General features: G+C 37.0%; 1 protein-coding gene across 10 annotated transcripts in view; it reads left to right on the top strand.

Moving 5' to 3' along the window:
• The window catches only part of LOC137245460 (uncharacterized), a 39,183-nt gene that overhangs the window by 12,853 nt on the left and 4,812 nt on the right, over nt 1-21,518 (top strand). For 5 of the 10 annotated variants that reach the window (XM_067776139.1, XM_067776140.1, XM_067776142.1 and 2 more), the window contains exon 2: nt 2,419-2,838. The exons of 1 other annotated variant lie outside the window; for it this stretch is intronic. In XM_067776139.1, coding sequence (XP_067632240.1) covers nt 2,529-2,838 — 310 coding nt within the window. In that variant the 5' untranslated portion in view covers nt 2,419-2,528. Of the gene's footprint in view, nt 1-2,312; nt 2,839-9,014; nt 9,476-13,084; nt 13,617-14,388; nt 14,496-21,518 lie in introns of those variants that run through there. 4 more of the 10 variants (XR_010951330.1, XM_067776145.1, XM_067776138.1 and 1 more) reach the window with 4 other exon arrangements.

Raw genomic sequence — 21,518 nt, 5'->3', positions numbered from 1 at the left:
GAAGCTTTCTTTCCTCTGCTACTTGCTGCTTCTAGATCCGATAGCCGTGTCACTCCTAATACCTGGAGATTATGAAAACGATTTTCGTCATTACTCCTTCATTTTGATATTTGAAAAAAAAAAAAAAACAGATCGTACAACAGTTTCTTAACAACATTTTTAACAATGTCCATAATGAGTATAACTTGTAAATTTTGAGGAATTTTGATCGCAATACATTTTTGCGATTATAATTTACTCATTAACTAACCAAGTAAATTAAAAAGTCACATTCAAAGTTAAAACAAAATTTTTTTCCAACACAAAAATACAAGTTTCTTACGATTTACTCTTTACTGCTTTTCTGCTAAGGGCGGCAGTACAATCCTTCCTATTTTTCGCTAGGAACGGCTTTGCTAGACCTAGTTTACATATAACGAGATTACCTTTATTATCGTACTTAATTCTTAATCGTTAATTATATAACTAGATTTCCCATATAAATTGTTCCCCTCTATAATCTGTAATTATGAATACATCGTAAAGATGCGTACTTATTTTAAAGGAAAAAGTTCCACCTCTAGAATGTAATGTTTAATTGAAAGCACAAAATAAAAAAACTTAAAAATTTGATAGAAAATAATCTAGTTACTAGGGATGGAACATATGTAAACGTGTAGAATATCTATTGACGATTTTTTGTAGATTGAAGCATGTTTAAACGTGGTCTTAGTTCAATATCGTACGTATTAGAGCTGGATTCGATTGGATTTAAAAACAAGTAAGGAAGGCTAAGTTCGGGTGTAACCGAATATTATATACTCAGCGTGAGCTTCAATTGTACATTTCATTCCAGATAAATTACTTTTCTACATAACACGTGGCACCGTCCGTTTAAAAAAAATGTCTCCCCATTTCCTCTTACAATAAAACTTGATAAGTGAAATATCATTGATTCAAAACTATTTTTTGCTAAGTTATAGCTAGCTTATTATTCTAGTCTACGACCCTTTTAAACTTGTTTTATATAAAAGTGGGCGTGGTCCTTAACCGATTTCGTTAATTTTTCTTCAAATCATTCCTTATAGTAAAGGCAACCTCTCTGCCGAATTTTGTTACGATAGGTTTACCGATTTTTGATTTATGATTAATAATATTTGTAAAATTGATTTTATCACAAGTGGGCGGTGTCACGGTGAAGAGTCTCAATATCAGTCCACATGTCAAATTTCGACATTCTAGTTATATTATTTACTAAATAATCAGTTTTTTTGTGTTTTCCAAAATTTTATATATATATAAAGTGGGCGTGGTTATCATCCGATTTCGCTCATTTTCAATACCAATCTATTATGGGTCCAGATAAGTTCGTGTACCAAATTTGGTAAAGATATCTCAATATTTATCAAGTTATCGTGTTAACGGACGAACCGACGGACATGGCTCAATGAAATTTTTTTTCGATACTGAAGATTTTGACATATGGAAGTCTATATCTATCTCGATTCCTTTATACCTGTACAACCAACTGTTATCCAATCAAAGTTAATATACTCTGTGTGCAAAGCACGCTGAGTATAAAAAAGTCTGTTTAGTCGATTTGAAAAAAGTTGATTCCTACTTAATTGTTCACACAATCCTTACCGTTTCATAAAGCTTGCCAGTTTCTTCCTAGTCTCGTTAACTGGAGCTAATTGGCATTGTTCTTCACTTGGCTCTCCCTCGAAATGAGTTTATACTGATCTAAAATATCATACTTTCTGTATTTTTACAAATTTATTTGTAGTAGAGAAACCGGCCACGGGTACCAAGAAGCATTTTTTTTATTTATTGACCTCAATGAGTATACATATTGGAAAAAAATTATAAATGTTACGGAATTGTTAAGTTATCTTTGTTTATTTTAATAATAAAAAACTTTATTCATGCATGGTTTCCAGTCGTACTGTACCCGTAAATAAAATATTTATAGGCGGAACCCACTTTTTTTTAACTTTTAAAAACAGCTCATCTTCATAATCGAACATTTTTGGTTATAAACTTGTCGCACACACTTATCTAAAATGAGCTTACTAAAAATTATCTTTTGAAGTAATCTATACTAACGGGTTCCTTAACTCAATAACCACAGATCTATAGAATCAATTAAATAATGAATTCACTACTTACCGGAAAAAACTTGACAAAACTAAAAAAAAAATTCTTAAATGCATATGGTTCAGCAGTCGGTCTTCGCGTTTTCAGAACATCGTGCGTTTGTTTCCGGTTTATCGCTGTTTAGATTAATGTGTGCGATATATTCGTCCGACCCTTCTAATTCTTTAAATCTTTAGCTTATGCGCTTACTAAAATTCAAAAGTTTACTTTAAATAAAATAAATATACAAAACAAAATATTTACTGTTCCACAATAATGATGAAATTATGAACACTACATTAGAATTTCGCAAAATCACCAGAAGTAATTAAACGATAAGTTTTTGAACAAGTGACTCGTGTATCTGAAAAGTGATAAAACAAAAGACCACAAACCAACTAAGCTTATTCACAATGGCTGATGATCCAATAAATCAACAACTCTTTGCCGAAGATGTTGCAGCATATGCTGCTGGCGATGATTATGACTACGATATTGATAATTCGGATAGTAATTTTGAAATGGCCTCTGTAGATGAGGTATGGCAGATGATCGAAGAGATGGATGATATAAGCGATGAGGAAAAAGCTGAATTGAAAGAAAGTTTATATAATCCAATGAAGGCTGCAGAGCATCTTGTAAATCATCTTGATCAAACTGTTCATACATCCTGGGACTATATGATCTTCCTCCTAATGATTGGACTTGTTATGATCGTATTTGGTAAGCAACAAATAATAATAAATTGATTTAATTAACATACATATGTGAAATGAAAATTAAAAAAGATAAGAGAATTTGGAAACAAAATTGGGAAATTTCATTAAAATTTATGAATAAACTGGTTTTATTTAAATTTAAATATTTTAAGCTATGCAAAAGATCATCTTATCTCTGATATTTTTCAAAACTGTTTTGCTAGCGGCCGCCGTGGTGTGGTGGTAGCGTGGTCCACCTAGCATACCGAAGAACCTGGGCTCAAGCCGCGGGCAAAGCAATATCGAAAATTGAGAAAACAAGATGTTTCAAGTAAAAAAAAAATGTTTTTCTAAGCGGATTCGCCCCTCATCAGTGATTTGGCAAACACTACGAGTGTATTTCTGCCATGAAAAGCTTCTCAGGGAAAATTCTTTTGCCTAGCAGATGTTGTTCGAAATCGGCATAAAACATGTAGGTCCCGTTCTGCGAATTTGTAAGAAAAATTTAAAGAAAATTATAAGAGAAGTTCGGACTTAAAATCTCTTTGGAGGTTATCGCGCCTTGCATTTATTTATTTTTGCTCAAGCAAACACTTGAATAGCCCTATACCCGTCGCGAATCCTGTTTCTTTAGCAGCCGAGGCTTTGGCGACCCCAAATTCCTCATGAAATAAGAAAGTGGGGTCGGGAGGGCCTAGAAGGTTCAATGTGGTCATACTAAAACGTTCTCGAGATGGTTGGGCTTGTACCTTAATAGTGCTTGTTATCGGAACGTACCGGATCTATATACGGAAAAGGACCATCAATATAAGAAATGGGGACTCTTAGCGTTTACAGTAGCGATGACGATTTCGGGATCCCGGTCTATTAAAGTCCCAAAAATCTCGGGAGTATCGAACTTAAATCCTGGCACAGTTGAATTGAAAATAGCATATTAATATCCATTTAAGTAGCATACAACTTATTCCACAAATATCAACCTTTGAAGAGCAACACATTACAGCGGGGGACAAAAAATATAAAAAATCGGTGGGAAGATTTTCCAAACTGGTTCAGGCTTGCGACAAACACCTTTTTCTGCTATATCACAGGCCGGCAAAAATCCAAATTATTTTGTAACCAGAAAGTCATGTCACTTGCAGTATATTTTTTTTTAAGATCATGATTTCTCCTCAAAGTATCACTCCTTCTCTTCAAAATCGAGATTTAGAATTTTTTTGAGTACTTCCTTTATATAAATGGACCAGAAGAAACGAAATATGTGTGTTTAAACAAAGATATAATCCTGTAACGTTGATATTCAAATTTTAATATAACCACTGTAAAATTTTTTATTAAGAACAAAAATATAAAGGTGGAGCGCACATTGCCGGACTTAGGTAGATATTATATCGAAAGTCTATTTATTGCATTCCACCTTTATTTTTTTGTTCGACATAAAATTTTTTACAGTTGTGTTAAAATGTGAATATCAAACTGCAAGAAGATTATGTCTTTGCTTTAAGAGATATTTTTCGTTTAGTCCCTTTTTATAAAGGTAGTACTTAATTTTTATCTCCATTTCATTTCTCTTTTTGTTGCATTGGCAAGGTGACCTGAACTATGTGTAAGGTTTCATGTTTCTAGTTCAATGTGTAGTTACTTAAAAATCGATCGCAAGATTCCACAATTAATAATTAATACCACGTAAAATCTCGATCCCCATCCCATCTATGAAACTCTTTTAACATAAATATTACAACCTAATGAAGCTAGAGGTTTCATTCAATGTTTGAGGTCTCTGTGTTATCGGGAAGTTCCTTAAAACTTGAAAGCAAAATTACCAAGTTCGGACGAGTTTTATAACTTTTACTTTAACTTTTACGGTAGGCAAAATTTTTTTTCCTCATGTTGCATGTCTGAAGCATGTTCTTAGTTTCAGGAATCTAGCTCTACGGAAAGTTAGTCAAATAGCAGTCGCAAAATTCCATATGTTGTAAATGGACTTTCTAAATATCTTGATCCCTGTCCCATTGCGAAAACTCGTGTATCCTAAGTACAGATTTTTTTATTTTTTTTATGTTCAATGTTTCAGATCTCGTGAGTTTTTGGGAAGTTCTTAAAAACTAGAAAGCAAAATTTCTAAGTTCAGATATTTTTTATAATTTTCATGATACCTGGACCACCTTTTATCGGGTAACTACGCATGTTTTAAGTTTTAAGACTCTAGGGAAGTTACTCAAAAATGGATTGCAAGATTCTCCAATTTTGTATGGAAATTGGCGGAAAAACATCAAACGAAACTAAAATGAAGTAAGAATTGAGGCACCGCGCATTGGGGCACTGCTTGTGCAAATGGTCTAGCATCATTTTATTTACAAACTAGTGTAGCATATTTACACAAAACGCCAAAATATTATACGGCTATGCATTTGCTACGTCATGGTAAATACGCAACATCAAAAGCCGTAGTTTATTTTTTAAATTTTGAATAGCAAATTAACAACTGTCAAAACAAAACAAAATATGCAAATAAAAAATTTAAAACGAAAAAATGTTTCTTCCGTAACTTTCATTTGCTATAGCAACGTTTCCAACACCAAATACACAAAATTCAGAACTCCCTTTATACATATAATAGCAGACCCGGCAGACGTAGTTCTGCTCTAAATTTCGTCTATCTGCATACATTTTAATAAGGTTTTTCCGTCTAACTCTGCCCTCCCCTTCTACACTTTTTCCTAATCCTTTTATTCACTCCTCCCTCCGTCTTTTTCGCTTCATCTATCTCCATCTTCGTCTCATTCTATCTCTTCTCAGTCTCCTTCTCCTTCTTCTCTCAAGTTCTTCTTATTCTTCTTCATCCCTTATTTCCAGTCCCAGAGGGTGGTATGTATTTTGTTCCAGTCCCCTTCCGAGTATCAGTTCCAGTCCCACTCCGAGTCTCAGTCCCAGTCCTAGTCCTAATCCCAGTCCCAGTAATTTGAATATTTTTTTGTTTTATCGTATAAACTTTTGTTCAAGAAAATTTTTTTAATACTTCAAAAAAAAAAAAAAAATAATAATAAAATTATAAAGATTCGAATTTTTGCAATATGAATAAATATTTTCTTTAAATAAAATAAAATATGTGCCCCTATTACCGTTTACAACTTAACTCTGGTTGGGTTGAAATTTCGCAATTTGGTATTACAGATTACAACTCAACCTGTAAAAAAATTGTCGGTTGAGTTGTCTAGTCTAACAACTTTTTGTGGGCTTACCGTTTACAACCTTGTGTTAGTGTAGTTGTCAAAGACGTCAAAATCTTACAACTGATTACTAGCAGTTGTCTCATACAATTTTGCAGTTGTTTTGGAAAAATAAACCGTTTTACAAGAGGGTTTACCACCTAAGTTTTAACAAAAATTTTCAAAGTTGGTATCAAAAGACACGTTTCGACCTCCGATTTAAGAATCAGAAAACAAAAATTAAGTTTTATTTCTAATAAAATCTAATTTCATGTTGTTGTTGTATTTTGCCAGATTTTTTGCACACACTAATGCAGAAAGGCTTTGGACCCACCCAGGGTTATTTTTACAAATAGCGGCCAAAGGCCGCCAATGTAGAAAGATGTTCTGTGCAAAAAAAAAAAACTGGATCGGGCCTCATATTCCGGAGCCTCTCGGGGCCATTTTGTGGGTTTATGTAAATGTTTTTCGACAGAAATAAAATTTTTAATTTCTGCTTTCGAATCCTAAAAACGGAGATCGAAACGCGTCTTTCGATACCACCACGCACGGCTCATAAAACGTTACCAAAAAAAAAAACAAAAAATTTGAAGCCGGTAGTTAAACCTCTTTTAATCAAACAATAATCAACAATTTTGTAGACATTTATATAAAAAACAACGTTTAAACGAAGGATTACATTGAATAAGTTTTTGACTTTATGGAGCGACATTCCGAAGTTGGGCGAGGCTGGCCGCAGTTCGGATGCAGCCAAAATAGGTGAAATTATGCGAACGTGAGTATCAAAAGACACTCCTGGGAGTCCTGTTTTAGAGTAAAATACAATTTTTGCTATTTGGGTTTTAATCCACTTCGCACAAATATATTCCTCAATAATATCTAAAACCAGTCCAACACCAAAATCATTTCCACAGCATTTTTGATAGCTGCCATCATCAAGGAATCTGAGTGTGGCGCATAATTTTAAAATAGGGGTACAGCCTTCCCTCGAACGCGTATGAGGAAATGGTCCTTAATTTTGTTTAGTAATGAGCAAAATGCTTCCATTCAAATCTGCAAAATAACTGCATTTGAAGCTCATCATTTGTCACTTAAGCAATTTCTTACTTGGTGCTAGGTAGTTCCAAGGGATTGAAATGATCACGCGAATGTTTTCCGTATTCGCGACATGTCAATCACCAACATTTTTGCCATTATAAAATAGATTTCATATCATATAATTAATATCTTGTAATAACAAAATCACGTTTGCAAATGCTAAAATTTCCGCCACAAATTGATCAGCTGTTCATTTATCTGTCAAATCATCACTTTCTGAAGTTGGCAACTCAATTCAACTTCAACTAAAATAAGTTGTAATTCGTAATACCAAACAGGAGTTGAGTTGTTTTAATTATAACCCAACTAAGTTGAGCTGTACACCGTAATAGGGACAATAGTTTATTAAACTATACTCATCATCAGCTTTCATTTGATATTCATATTCTATAAACACAATCTAAGGGTACCCGGGTCCACGTTTTGGCCTATATCTCGAGACCCTGTGCATCGACTGCAACCAAACCTATGTGAAAACCACCGCGTGAGGTATACGCAACTTATGTTTGAACAAAATCGACCGGCGCATCTCTTCAAACACCGGCTACCAACTAACACACATTTTAGCCTTTCTTTTTATATATAAGATAGGAACTATGCAAGGTGATATCACGGCGACATACATACAAGCATTAATAAAAATTCCATGTACTTTGTTTTTGGAATTCGATGGACTAATGTCAAAATCGTACTACTCCGGAAGTTGAAGAGTCAATCAGAAAAGTACTAATCATCTGGTTTTCGGCTGTCAATTGTATGGTTCCGACATGGCTTTTCTGGTTGTTGCGGAGTTCCCTCTGATCTATCCTTAGCTATTTTCTGCAATGATGACATGATACGAAACATTCATTCTCTCTCAATTCGTTTCCAGGAATGGGTCTTAAAGTTCATTCAATTGTAAACATTGATTCATTCGATTGTAAACAAACTTCATTCGTTTCCAAGAATGGGTCTTGAAGATCAGAGTTGCGTAAACCGCGCAAAAAAAAATCCAAGAAAATCGGTGCGTTTTCATTATTTTTCATTTCAAGTGTATTCAACTACATAAGCGGATCAAAAATTGTAAAAAAGGTACAAGAAATAACAAAATTAAATGAGCTGTTATATTAACGCACGAAAAGAGATAAATACATTTTATCTTAGCTATCAAAAAATTAAATTTCGCGTGTTGTCACGGAAAAGTTTTTAACGGGTAAAATAAGTTTTTTTTTTGTATTTATGATCCTGAAAAAATTCGAGTTTTTTAATATCCCATTTGACAATCTTGAGTAAGTTTTCGGTGAAAATCATAAATTAAACCTTTACCATGTAAAATACCCCAAAGTTATTCCGAAATGCCCAAATTTGATTTTGAGGATGATGGAATCTATGGTCAATGTTATAAAAAATGCACATTTTCACGCGCTCTCAGAGAGCGAGAAGTTTCATATCATGTCATCATTGGTTAACACTCTTTATTACAAGCGCTCGCTTTGAAGTTTTGAAATCACCCAGTGGGTTAGGGGGCTTAGAATATACCCACGGTAAGTATGCCTGTCGTAAGAGGCGACTAAAATACCAAATAGATTCAAGGGGTTGTGTAGCGCAATCCTTTCAAGGAGTGTCCTTATCGCTACAACAACAACAACATCAAAAACAACAACAACAGCATGTCTTGAAATCACTTGCTGTATTTGGTAAAAAAAATATATTAAGATTCACTAACCAAACGAACTTTTGTTAGCACCCTCGTAAGCCCTATACACTTTAATCAAAGAGAGTAAATTAATTTATAGAGTCTTTGCTAAAACCAAAATGTGCTACTCACGCTCGCATACTTCTCACAGAGCTGATACCTAATAGCTCATGAACAACCAAAAGCGAAGTTGATCGGTCTCTCCGTATGTTGGCCACGATTTTGTTGGCAGTTGAATGCGGTCACTTAACACCTTCGTACATAATAAAACAATTCTGTGTTGACGTTGTTCACTGCCGCCGTGAATAAAAGTGCCTCCCGCCTTCCGCCCCTCGAACAGTTGTATGTGCTAACAAATATGGAAACCGGCAACGGCGGCGACAACTTGGAACACCTTCATATAATCGATCAACTGCAAAATACCGTACAATCGATCATAAGACAAATTGGCGGTGATAATAGTTATGCACAACGTTTACTTGTTAAAATAAGGGCTTTACAAGAAAAGGTGGAATCATTGTCCGGGCCAGAGCGCATCCAATTTCTACATAATGCCAAAGATACGCTACGTAATACCATCGAACATGCCGAACAAAAATTAATGCAATATACAACTTTTCAACAAGTCTATAATTATTCGATTGTGGCAGCGTTGTTATTTACAGTGCTGTTAGTGATTGGTATGTATTGAGTTGTTTTTGTTGCAAACTATTTACGTTTAATTATGGTTCTAGTGTTGATATGACATCTAGCAAAACTTAGGCCCGGTTTTTCAGTAGTTGGTTAAGCTAAGCTTAACTAAGTGTGCTTAAACTCTAGTAAAATTTAAACTCCAGTCAAACTACTGAGCAGTTTTTCAGTCGTAAGTTTAAGGCCGCCTTTGGGGTATGCTTTTTAGTGCGGCAACACTGGTTTTTTCATTATCTAGATAATTTGTAGATACGGCAACAGCTGGATTTTGTTTACCCAACAAACATTGAAAAAAAAACTCTCCAGCGAAATATATATCTAGTTCGGGAAGTGATATCCAACATAATTATTTAATTATTTTTAAACCAGATAGTTCTCGAGTTGATATCCAACTTCAATCTCCAATCACTATCCAACCTTTGAGAAATTTTGTAAAATTAAAAGTTCTCGATTTGATCTCCAACGTCATTAATAGCCGTGTTTTTTAACACGCGCATATACGTTTCGTTTTCGCGTGTAAAAAAACGCCTATCTTCGCTTAGATAATGCTTAGGAGACCCATCTAGCGGCTGTGATTAAACAACTAGCTACAGCAACAGGGTGTACCGAAAAGCGGAGACGCAACGCTCTGATGGCCATAGGGTATAACATATAGCTGAATCAGTTGCGATGAATTGTGGACACACATAGAATACATAGAATTAGTGTAGAGGGTGAAACAAAGACACATATTTCAGTTACATCTGAGTATAATGCGTATTGAAATTTAGTAGGACAAAATTTATGCGCAGCAATTTCAGAGGTATATTTATAGTTTGTCGCTTAGCAGTCAATATAAAGTTTAAGCGTAAACGGATATACGCGTGTTAAAAAACGGCTAATATTTTCCAATTATTAACCTAATTTCGATAGATTTTGAGAAATGTACAGTTCTCAAATAAATATTCCACACATTTCTCCAGTTGATATCCTACATTGCATATCGGGTTGAGATGGAGTTGAAAAAAATCTCCAAGGTGGTATCACCAAAACCAACAGCTGTTTATTGTGTGAAATAAACACGAGGTTGATAGCAGTAATGAAGTGTAATTCATCAAAAATAAATTATATAGGCGGCCACCGTGGTGTGATGGTACCGTGCTCTGCCTACCACATCGATCCCGGGTTCACGCAGGTTTTTCAATTAGTATAAAATTTTTCTAAGCAAGATCGCCCTCGGCTGTTTGGTAAGCACTCCGAGTGTATTTCTGCCATGTAAAGCTATCAGTGAAAACTCACCTGCCTTGCAGATGTCGTTCGGAATCGGAATAAAACAAGTAGGTCTCGTCCCGCCAATTTGTAGGCAAAATTAAAAGGAGCACGACGCAAATTGGAAGAGAACCTCGGCCTAAAATCTCTTCGGAGGTTATCGCGCCTCACATTTATTTATTTTCTAAATTATAGATTTCCTTTTATTTCAGTGAAAATACGGCAGTATGGAATCTTACATTTGAGTGCAGTTAGAGAACCACAAGTTGTTAATTAAATTTTTTCAACTTAAGTAATAGCATTTTTTGCTTTATAAAAAATTCCATCTTTTGCTGAGTATGCTATGATTCTTGAGTTGACCCACTGGTAAGAAAAAACTCTTGAGATTTTAGAAGTATGCCTATTTATCAACATGAGCTCTCATGGTATTCAAGCCAAAATGCTTGTGGGGTATATTCGACGCCATTTCGAATGAACGCAAATAAATGATAGGTTAACTAGAGTTTAACTCTGCTAGATCGGCCGCTTAAGCTCAGCTCAAACTTCAATTAAAGTATACTGAAAAGCTACAGAATAAGTTTAAGCGTAGTTTAACTGACAAACTGAGTTGAACTTGTACTGAAAAACCGGGCCCTAGATAAATTTTTACAATTACTGATATTAATTATTTATGTAACTACTAGGGATACAAAGAAAGTTTTGAAATTATTTGACTATTTTGTGATTGTACCAGTGTAGAAGCATCAAATTTTGGTGGCGGTAAAAGTGCTGATGCTAAGAAAATGTATCTCGGTTTTTTGAGTACCAATATTTCAATTTGAATGAATCGGCAAATGGATGAAAAGAGACGTGTGAATAGATTCAAGGACGGACTGCCTTAAAATGAATAAATGTATGATTGAATGGATGGATAAAAGAATAGGGTTGATCACATTAAACACGGCGTCTACAGACCACAACCACAATAAAGCAACGCTTGACGACAACCGTTGCCAAGCATTAGCTTCTTGATTACTTTGAAAGCGGCAGCCACCAATATAAATTACAGCAAATAGTAGCGAAAAATTTAGAAAAAAATATTAATTATGTTTAAAAAACGCCAAAAGAATGAGTTTAGCTTTTATTATCTGTTATTTACTTCTGTTGCAGTTTTTATTGACAAAATAAAAAGGACGCCACTGACTGCCGCTTCCCAAAAATAGAACTAGGTTTAATCTGGCTACAACAGCTTTCGTGATTGATTGTCGGGCTGCTCAATGGCTTCGGTGGCTAAGTCATGTGATGAAAGTATTTTAGACAACACCGCAGTCTGAAAGCAGAGGAAGGGGAAACCTACACGAGATTTGGAGAGACAGGTGAAGGAAGGCTTGACTTCGCTTGGTGCTCTTAATTGGCGTCAGTTGTCGCGAAGCAGTGATAGCTGGCGTCACTTGTTACCATGGCGGAACGATACAAGGTGACAGCATGGGACAGCTGATCATACCCTTTTTTTATTTGATTTAATACATCAACTTTCAGCGCAGTACGATTTTGACATTTGTCCATCGAATTTACAAAAACAAAATACATTGAATTCTTATTTATGTTTGTAGGTATGTCACCATGCTGCCACCTTGTATCGTTCCGTCATGCTTGTTACGAAACAGTCAAATCGCTGATGGAAATGAATGAAAAGATGGGTGGGTGAAAGGTTGGGTAGAATGACGGATACATTAATACATAACTAGGTCCGTAGATCTTGAAGGACTTGGATCGATGAACGAATGAATTAATACATTAATGGATACAAGAATAACAATCCAATGACTGAATAAATGCACGACGAATGAGGGGAGGCTTGAATAGACGGGTGGATTTAGGGACGGATGAGTGAATAAATAAATCGATAGGTGGATAAATTATTTAATCGATACATAAGTGCAAAAATATTTTTATAGATGGATTAATGAATGTGGACCAATGAGTGAATTTATAGTATATTTACAAATTAGTGAATGTATGAATTAATAAATAAATAAATAAATACATAGATTTGTAGGCAGATAAATGAACGCAATGGCTGGATGGGTGAGTAAATAAAGTGAGAACGGTCATTCGACAATTTAGATACGATTTATAGTACAGTTGGATGGTGCTGCAAAGTGTAGTGACTTGCAACACCATGGATATGACACATCTCACCTTCCATAACAAAACTCACGTTAGATGACACTTCTAGCCCGTAACTTATGTATTAAAAAACAAAGATCTTGCAGGTTCGACCGCACTGTAATTGGGCTAGAAAGACAGTGTGCTAGAACCGGAACTTATCTTTTCGGAAGCTTCTGATGCATGAACCTTTATCTTTTTAGACAACAGTGGTATCAGTCCAGCGCTTAGATAAATTGCGGCCCGCTTGTCTAGCATTAAAAAGCAAGTCGAGCAAAATCTTATAGCCTACTGGCAGCTACTTTCAGTTCCCAAGTGCTTGCTTGGTTAAGATTTCAAAATGCATTAGCCTACTACTTAACCCCACATATTGTTACGAATATTAGCAACACTAAGGGGTACTGTCATCTCTAAGCCGATGCTAAGCAGTGACTTGTATGCACATCAATAATTCAATCATTATGTCTACACATATGCACGTACACGCAGCGGAGAAGCAACGCACAAACACGTGCAGATATCTTATCTGAGATGCTCCCAAAAGTACGCAATTATAATTGTGGAAGTGTCGCTCACAAATACACGTGCATATGAGAGCTACACACGTGCATCTGTAATTATAAATATATACCAGTAACTAAGTAAATTCTGGAAGCGCCTAGAAGATGTAACGAGGAAATCACACAGTATAAAAGCAGCAACAGTAGAGGCGCGACAATCAGTTTCATTTAAGCAAGCAAGTGAAGTATCAGTGTTATTGTGAAGTACTTTAATAAAGGTCATTTTGCATATTAAATATTGGAGTTATTTATTCACAGTTTAGTGATTCGAACTTAGCAGAACGTTGCAAATAAGAGGATTTGCAGTAAATTCGTTACAATATTATACTCGTCACATGATTGTCCTTTTCTTATCCAGAGCAGATTTTTTCATGCCAATCATGTACATTGTAGGCGAATAATCGTGGCATGACACTTCTTTAAAACTACAACCCAATACCTTGCTTAAAGAAATCTCAAGCTCATTGACACAAAGTCAGATTTTAAGGGCCAATTAAACTTCCTTAACCCTAACGCCGTAGTCGTAACCATACCCATATCCATAACCATCTTCAATATCATCGATTAATGGTGCCTTAACCTAAAAATCGTGAAAATTTCATAAAAATGAAGAAAAAGCAAAAAATTACAAACATATTCCACAAAAAATAAGTCTCTTATACTACGTTTCCACCAAACCCAAACTCCGTGTTTGCCAGTTTCGTAAGACTGTTAAAACATGTCTAAAAATATCGCGTAAGCTATCGAAAAACGCGTTTTAACTTCGGTATCAATAATGCGGAAGCAAAAATCAAAAGTTGCATTTCTGCCAAGAGATATTTTGCATAAAAGAGTTGGCAAACACGGAGTTTGGGTTTGGTGGAAACGGAGCATTAGTCATAACGTATCCAAAACAATGAATAAAATCTACAAAAAGTTGTTAAATTCACCAACTCAAATATTTTTAGGTTAAGGATATGGCGAGAAACCAAAAACCAATTGGTTGGCTATGGCATGGTTATGGCGTTAGCGTTATGGTATGGCACCATTAATCGATTACATTGATTTCCATAAGGTAGGTTCGATTAGCTGTTTTATCTGGTTATGGTTATAAGTCACCATTAATTGGCCCTTTACTCAATTAGCTTCCTAATCGCAAAATCTTCGTAGTAACCCTCGTATTTTTATATATATCTACATCATGAGTACGGACATTTGTAACGTTTGGGGTTCAAAAGTTCATCTTTGCTTTTTATTTTTGGTTTAATGTAATTGAATGAGATTACAAATATGACAATTATTAAATATGTATGTCAATGTGTATGTACTTTGTGCTTGTTTGATATGAAACTTCGTGTAATTATGGTGAAAGCGTTATTAAAGGGGCCTCATGAAAGCATATAAACTTATAAGGTGTAAAATTATATCCATTTACACACGCTGTTATATGAACGCACCTAGAAATACTCTTGATAAACTTGATTGTTTATCAGCTGTATTATTGCCAAACAAAAATTTTTTGATTGTTATACAAATTAAAAAATGCAAAGATTGAGTGAAAAATCAAAACTAAAACGTCTTTACTAAGATATTCTTGTAAATGACTTGCTGATGCTGGAGATTTCTGATGAAAATGCCTGCTGTAATGTCTGCAAGGTTGCATTCCTTTGAGTTTACCCCGTTTACACAATGAAATGTGCGCGTAAATTTATACAAATTGTGTAAATGATTTTTCATACAAAATTTGACAGTTCGTTTATGCACTACATAAATTTATACGTTTACACACTTTATAAGGCATTTATACGGTTACATGAGTCCCCCTATTATTAAAATATAAAAAAAACTGCCTTATTGTAAGTTCATGAATAGAAAGAATTCCAAACCAGTTGCCCATACCTGATATTAAATTGGGGGAAAACCTGCCTAAAATCAATTAACATTAGCTTGCTTGTTTTGTTTGTATTTCGGCACTGCGCGCTCTTAATGAATTAAAAGGAAAGTCGTTTAACGGGTTTTTTCATGTATTATTATACTCAGCTGAGCAGAGCTCAGAGAGCATATTAATTTCGTTCTCATAACGGCAATCCGTAAAGGCATAAACTAATCGAGATAGATATAGATTTCTATATATTAAAATGATCTGGGCGAAAAAAGAAATTCATTTAGCCATGTCCGTCCGTTCGTCCGTAAACACGACAACTTGAGTAAATTTTGAGGTATCTTGATGAAATTTGGTATGTAGGTTCCTGGGCACTCATCTCAGACCTCTATTTAAAATGAGCGAAATCGGACTACAGCCACGTGCGTGGCTCCGCCCTTTTTAATTTAATTTGCCTAGAATACTTTTAATGCCATAAGTCGAACAAAAATTTACCAATCCTTGTGAAATTTGGTAAGGCCATAGATTCTATGACGATAACTGTTTTCTGTGAAAAGGGGCGAAATCGCTTGAAGCCACGCCCAGTTTTTATACACAGTCGACCGTCTGTCCTTCCGCTCGGCCGTTAACACGATAACTTGCGCAAAAACGATATATCTTAACTAAACTTAGCTCACGTACTTATCTGAACTCACTTTATCTTAGTATAAAAAATGGCCGAAATCCGACTATGACCACGCCCACTTTTTCGATATCGAAAATTACGAAAAATAAAAAAAATTGCCATAATTCTATACCAAATATGAAAAAAGGGATGAAACATGGTAATTGGATTGGTTTATTGACGCAAAATATAACTTTAGAAAAAACTTTGTAAAATGGGTGTGACACCTACCATATTAAGTAGAAGAAAATGAAAAAGTTCTGCAGGGCGAAATCAAAAGCCCTTGGAATCTTGGCAGGAATACTGTTCGCGGTATTACATATATAAATAAATTAGCGGTACCCGACAGATGATGTTCTGGGTCACCCTGGTCCTTATTTTGGTCGATATCTCGAAAACGCCTTCACATATACAACTAAGGGCAAACCCTCATTAATACCTTTAATTTGATACCCATATCGTACAAACACATTATAGAGTCACCCGTGGTCCACCTTTATGGCGATATCCCGAAATGGCGTCCACCTATAGAACTATGGCCCACTCTCTTTTGATACTCATGGTATACAAACACATTCTAGGGTTACCCTAGGTTCATTTTCCTACATGGTGATTTTCCCTTGTTTTGTCTCCAAAGCTCTCAGCTGAGTATGTAATGTTCGGTTACACACGAACTTAGCCTTCCTTACTTGTTTTCGTTCAAGTCTTTTCACATGGTAACCGAGTTGGAAAATCGCTTTATATTGTGTACATCACACAACATAACATACGCGATAAGCGCTTAAGGCCCGGTTTTTCAGTGCAAGTTTAAAGTACCGTTAAAGTTGACTGGAGTTTAACCCTGCCACTTCGACCGCTTAAGCTGAAATGAACAGAGAAAATCGTATGTATGTTACCGAACAAAGTGGAAAGATTAAACTCTAGTCGACTTTAACTGTAGTTAAACTCGCACTGAAAACCCAGGCATAAGCCTCATATTTTTTCAGGGAACTTAGGCACGGTTATTCCGTTAAAGCTAAATACAAGTTTAACTCGGCCGCTTAAAGCAAGCAAAATTATTGTAAGTATGTAATCGACCAAAACGGCAAAGCTAAACTCTAATCAACTTTAACTTAAACTTAATATCGTACTGACAAGCCGAGCATTAAGTGGTTGTCGCATTCTTTCTCCTTTATCAGTAATAAGATATCATTTATGTCTTCATGCTTTTATTTGATTTATTTTCATAAATTTATTAACCGTTAATTGAAAATAATCAAATAAAAAACTTAGCTATTGTTCGTAAAACACTGAAATACCTACAAGGAACAATAAAACAGTACTAACTACATACGAAGTTGGTTCATACACGGTTAGACATTTGAGCCTAAATTTTAAACCATTCATCGATTTAAGCAATTTTTGAAACATTTTTCCGCTTTCTTTTTGGTCTGAAACCAGACTGATGGTCCGTCACAAGTTTATTTTCGTGCACATATGTGGCGATCTGCCCATGTAAGATGCGCTCAACAACCTTCGCGATAAAAGGCAGTTTGACTATTGGCCTGTACTCTTTGTTTTGTTTGGGAATAGGGATAACTTTAACAGCTTTCCAGCATGCTGCAGAAAGAAACGGTTGAGCGCGTTTTCTGTTCGTGTCTTGTGCTCGCGTCGTTAAGGCTCAGGCTACTATACTGTGGGCGGCAGAGTTATCAAATCTCGAAACAGCAATTAGATCGAGTCTTAGAAAATCTAGTATTGCTATGTAATTATTTTACAGCATGCGATGGTACTTACATAATTGGATTTTTCCTTTTATTGGTTAAACAAAATTCTGGTAACAATATGGATACCTTCAGTCTATCTGAAACCATTTTTGACCGACTTAACTCTAAATGCGGAGTCAAATGGGAGTTCCTAGTAATGAAACTGCTGGCCACATGGACAGAGTGAGCTCTAAACAGACATTCATGGTCCTAGAACAAGGTTTAGCCTGCGACCTTCAGATATCGAAATTAAAACCAAAAACTCGTGAATATTTTGCTCCGTTGAGACTGGGCGGCATTGAGTAAACAGGGACCGCATCTTAACATATGACGGATCGGCAACATTACGAAAGAAAATTACATGGTACGTCTGTCGTATAAATTGGGATTATAACGTACGATATCAAAGAAGTAGTGATTTATTTTACATTTTCGGTACAGATTGTTAGCACCTTCGATTTTCATATATTTGTAAATCGAATAGATTTAAAGTAAATTGAAAGGTACAAGATCACCGCACAATAGACGGTAGGCGGACTGAGTTTAACTCCGTACCTAAATACATATCTCTTTTGGCGTGTCAAAGAGAGCGCTTAAGAAAGTACCTTTTGAAATGGTCTAGCTGGAAAATGTCCAAATGCGACGGGCCCTTATGCTTTATTTTTTGCGTTGCTAAATTATGACGGCAATTCTGACTAGTTCTAGAATACTTGCCTCACATTCAGAGTTTGTGGAAAAGTCCCACCAAAAAGTGGAAAAATGTGTGGCCTTGGACTCTTCAGGTCAACTCGCTGTTATTAGCTGTGTTTTTTATTACATCACATACGCACTAAAACTTTATATGGACTGTCAAGTGCATAACTTTATCTTACTCACTTACTTACTTAATTTGCGCTTAACCGTTTAAACGGTTATGGCGTCAACAAGACGCGCCAGTCGCTTCTTCTCTCTGTCAACCGGAGCCAATTGGCCACACCAAGGGAGTTTAAGTCGTTTTCCAACTGCTCCTTCCAGCCACCGTGGAGTTAAGTCTACAAAGACAGGTATTTGCGTTATAATTCACTATCGACTGCTCCTTCCAGCGGATTGCGGGCCGCCCTCTACCCCTGCTTCCATAGGCGGGTTCCGATTGAAACACTTTCATGGCCGCATCTTCATCTTTCATTCGCATAACATGGCCTAGCCAGCGCAGCCGCCACGTTTTAATTCGCTGGACTATGTTGATGTCTGCGTAGAGCTCGTACAGCTCATCGTTAAATCTTCTTCGATGCTCGCCATCGCCAACGCGTAGAGGTCCATAAATCTTTCGAACTTTTCTCTCGAACACTCCCAAAGCCGCTTCATCTGCTGTTTTCATGGTCCATGCTTCTGTCCCATATAGCAGGACGGGTACGATAAGTGACTTGTAGAGTATGATTTTCGTTCGCTGAGAGAGGACTTTAATTTTCAATTGCCTACCTAGTCCAAAGTAGCATTTATTGGCAAGATTGTGTCAGTGCTGATGTTGTTGCTAGTGTTGATCCTGGTTCCCAAATAAAGGAAGTCCTTTATTATTTCGAAATTATAGCTGCCAACAGTAGCGTGGTTGCCAAGGCGCATATGCGGTGACTCTTTGCTCGATGACAGCAGGTACTTCGTTTTGTCCTCATTCACCATCAATCCCATCTTTACCGCTTATTTTTCCAGTTTGGAGTAAGCAGAACTAAGGGCGCGGGTGTTTAGGCCGATGATATCAATGTCATCAGCATATGCCAGTAATTGCACGCTTTTATAGAATATTGTTCCAGTGCGGTTAAGTTCAGCAGCTAGTATAATTTTCTCCAGCATCAAATTAAAGAAATCGCACGATAGGGGGTCACCCTGTCTGAAACCTCGTATAGTTTCGAGCGGCTCGGAGAGGTCCTTCCCAATTCTGACTGAGCTGATGGTGTTGCTCAACGTGATTTTGCACAGCCGTATAAGTTTTGCGGTGAAACCAAATTCAGACATAGCGGCATATAGGCTGTCGAAGGCGGCTTTAAAGTCGACGAAGAGGTGATGTGTGTCGATTCTTTTTTCACGGGTTTTTTCCAAGATTTGGCGCATTGTGAAAATCTGGTCGATGGTAGATTTACCAGGTCTGAAGCCGCACTGATAAGGTCCAATCAGCCGGTTCACGGTGGGCTTCAACCTTTCGCACAATACACTTGAAAGGACCTTATATGCGATATTAAGAGGGCTGATTCCACGATAGTTGGTGCATTTTGCAGTATCCCCCTTCTTGTGGACTGGGCAAAGAACACTTAGATTCCAACCGTCGGGCATGCACTCTTCCGCCCATATTTTGCTAAGAAGCTGCTGCATGCGCCTTACCAACTCCTCGCCGCCGTACTTGAATAGCTCCGCTGGCAACCCATTAGCGCCCACGGCCTTGTTGTTATTCACTCTGGTTATTGCTATTCTAACTTCGTCATAATCGGGCGGGAGGACATATATTCCATCATTATCGATTGCGGGATGGGGTTCTTCATCTCTGCGCGGTGAATTGCTGCCTCCATTTAGGAGAACAGAGAAGTGTTCCCTCCATAATCTAAGCACTCTCTGGACATCAGTTACAAGGTTGCCGTTTTCGTTCCTACAGGAGTTTGCCCCGGTCTTAAAACCTTCCGTCTGTCGCCGTATTTTTTGGTAAAATTTTCGGGGGTTATTCCTGATGGCTAGCAGCTCAAGCTCCTCGCACTCACGCCTTTCTGCTTCTGCTTTTTTCTTCCTGAAAAGGCGTCTCGCTTCCTTTTTCAACTCACGATAGCGTTCACACACTCCTCTTGTCGCGCTCGCTTTTAACGTAGCCATGTAGGCAACGTCTTTTCTTTCAGTTGCAACGCGGCATTCTTCATCGTACCAGTTGTTTTTTCGTGGTCGCCGGTAACCAATTTTTTCTTCGGCGGCAGTACGAAGTGCTTTGGAAATATGCTCCCACTGCTCCTGTATTCCTTCAGGATGAGTTGTGCTTTCAGAGAGCAGGTGTGAGAGTCGAGTTGCGAAATTATTGGCAGTCTGTTGTGATTGAAGCTTTTCGACGTCTAGCTTTCCTTGTGTTTTTTTGGCTGCAACGAGATAATGGTCCGAGTCGATGTTAGGTCCTCGGATCGTGCTCACATCTAAAACAATGGAGGCATGCCGTCCGTCTATCACAACGTTATCGATCTGATTGCGAGTATTTCGATCAGGAGACAGCCATGTAGCTTGATGTCTTTTTATGCATGAACCTCGTGTTGGATATGACCATGTTTCGAGCACCGGCAAAGACAATCAGCCTCACTCCGTTAGGAGAAGTTTCATTGTGTAGGCTGAACTTTCCAAATGTAGGGCCAAAAACACCTTCTTTGCCCACCCTGGCGTTAAAGTCACCAAGCACGACTTTTATATCTTGACGGAGGCAGCGCTCGTATGTGCGTTCTAATTGTTCATAAAAAGTGTCTTTCACCTCATCGTGTTGTTGTTGTTGTTGTTGTAGCGATTAGGTTACTCCCCGAAGGCTTTGGGGAGTGTTATCGATGTGATGGTCCTTTGTCGGATACAGATCCGATACGCTCCGGTAACACAGCACCATTAAGGTGCTGGCCCGACCATCTCGGGAACGATTTATATGGCCACATTGAACCTTCAGGCCATCCCTCCCTCCCCACCCCCAAGTTCCATGAGGAGCTTGCGGTCGCCAGAGCCTGGTCTGTTAGTGAAACGGGATTCGCCGCTCGAAGGTGAGGTTGACAATTGGGTTGGAGAAGCTATATATTGCGCTACACAACCCCTTGAATCCCTCATCGT

The sequence above is a fragment of the Eurosta solidaginis genome, chromosome 3 (genome assembly GCF_040869045.1).
Source record: "Eurosta solidaginis isolate ZX-2024a chromosome 3, ASM4086904v1, whole genome shotgun sequence".
Taxonomy (NCBI): domain Eukaryota; kingdom Metazoa; phylum Arthropoda; class Insecta; order Diptera; family Tephritidae; genus Eurosta; species Eurosta solidaginis.
This window is presented reverse-complemented; position numbering and strand designations above follow the sequence as displayed.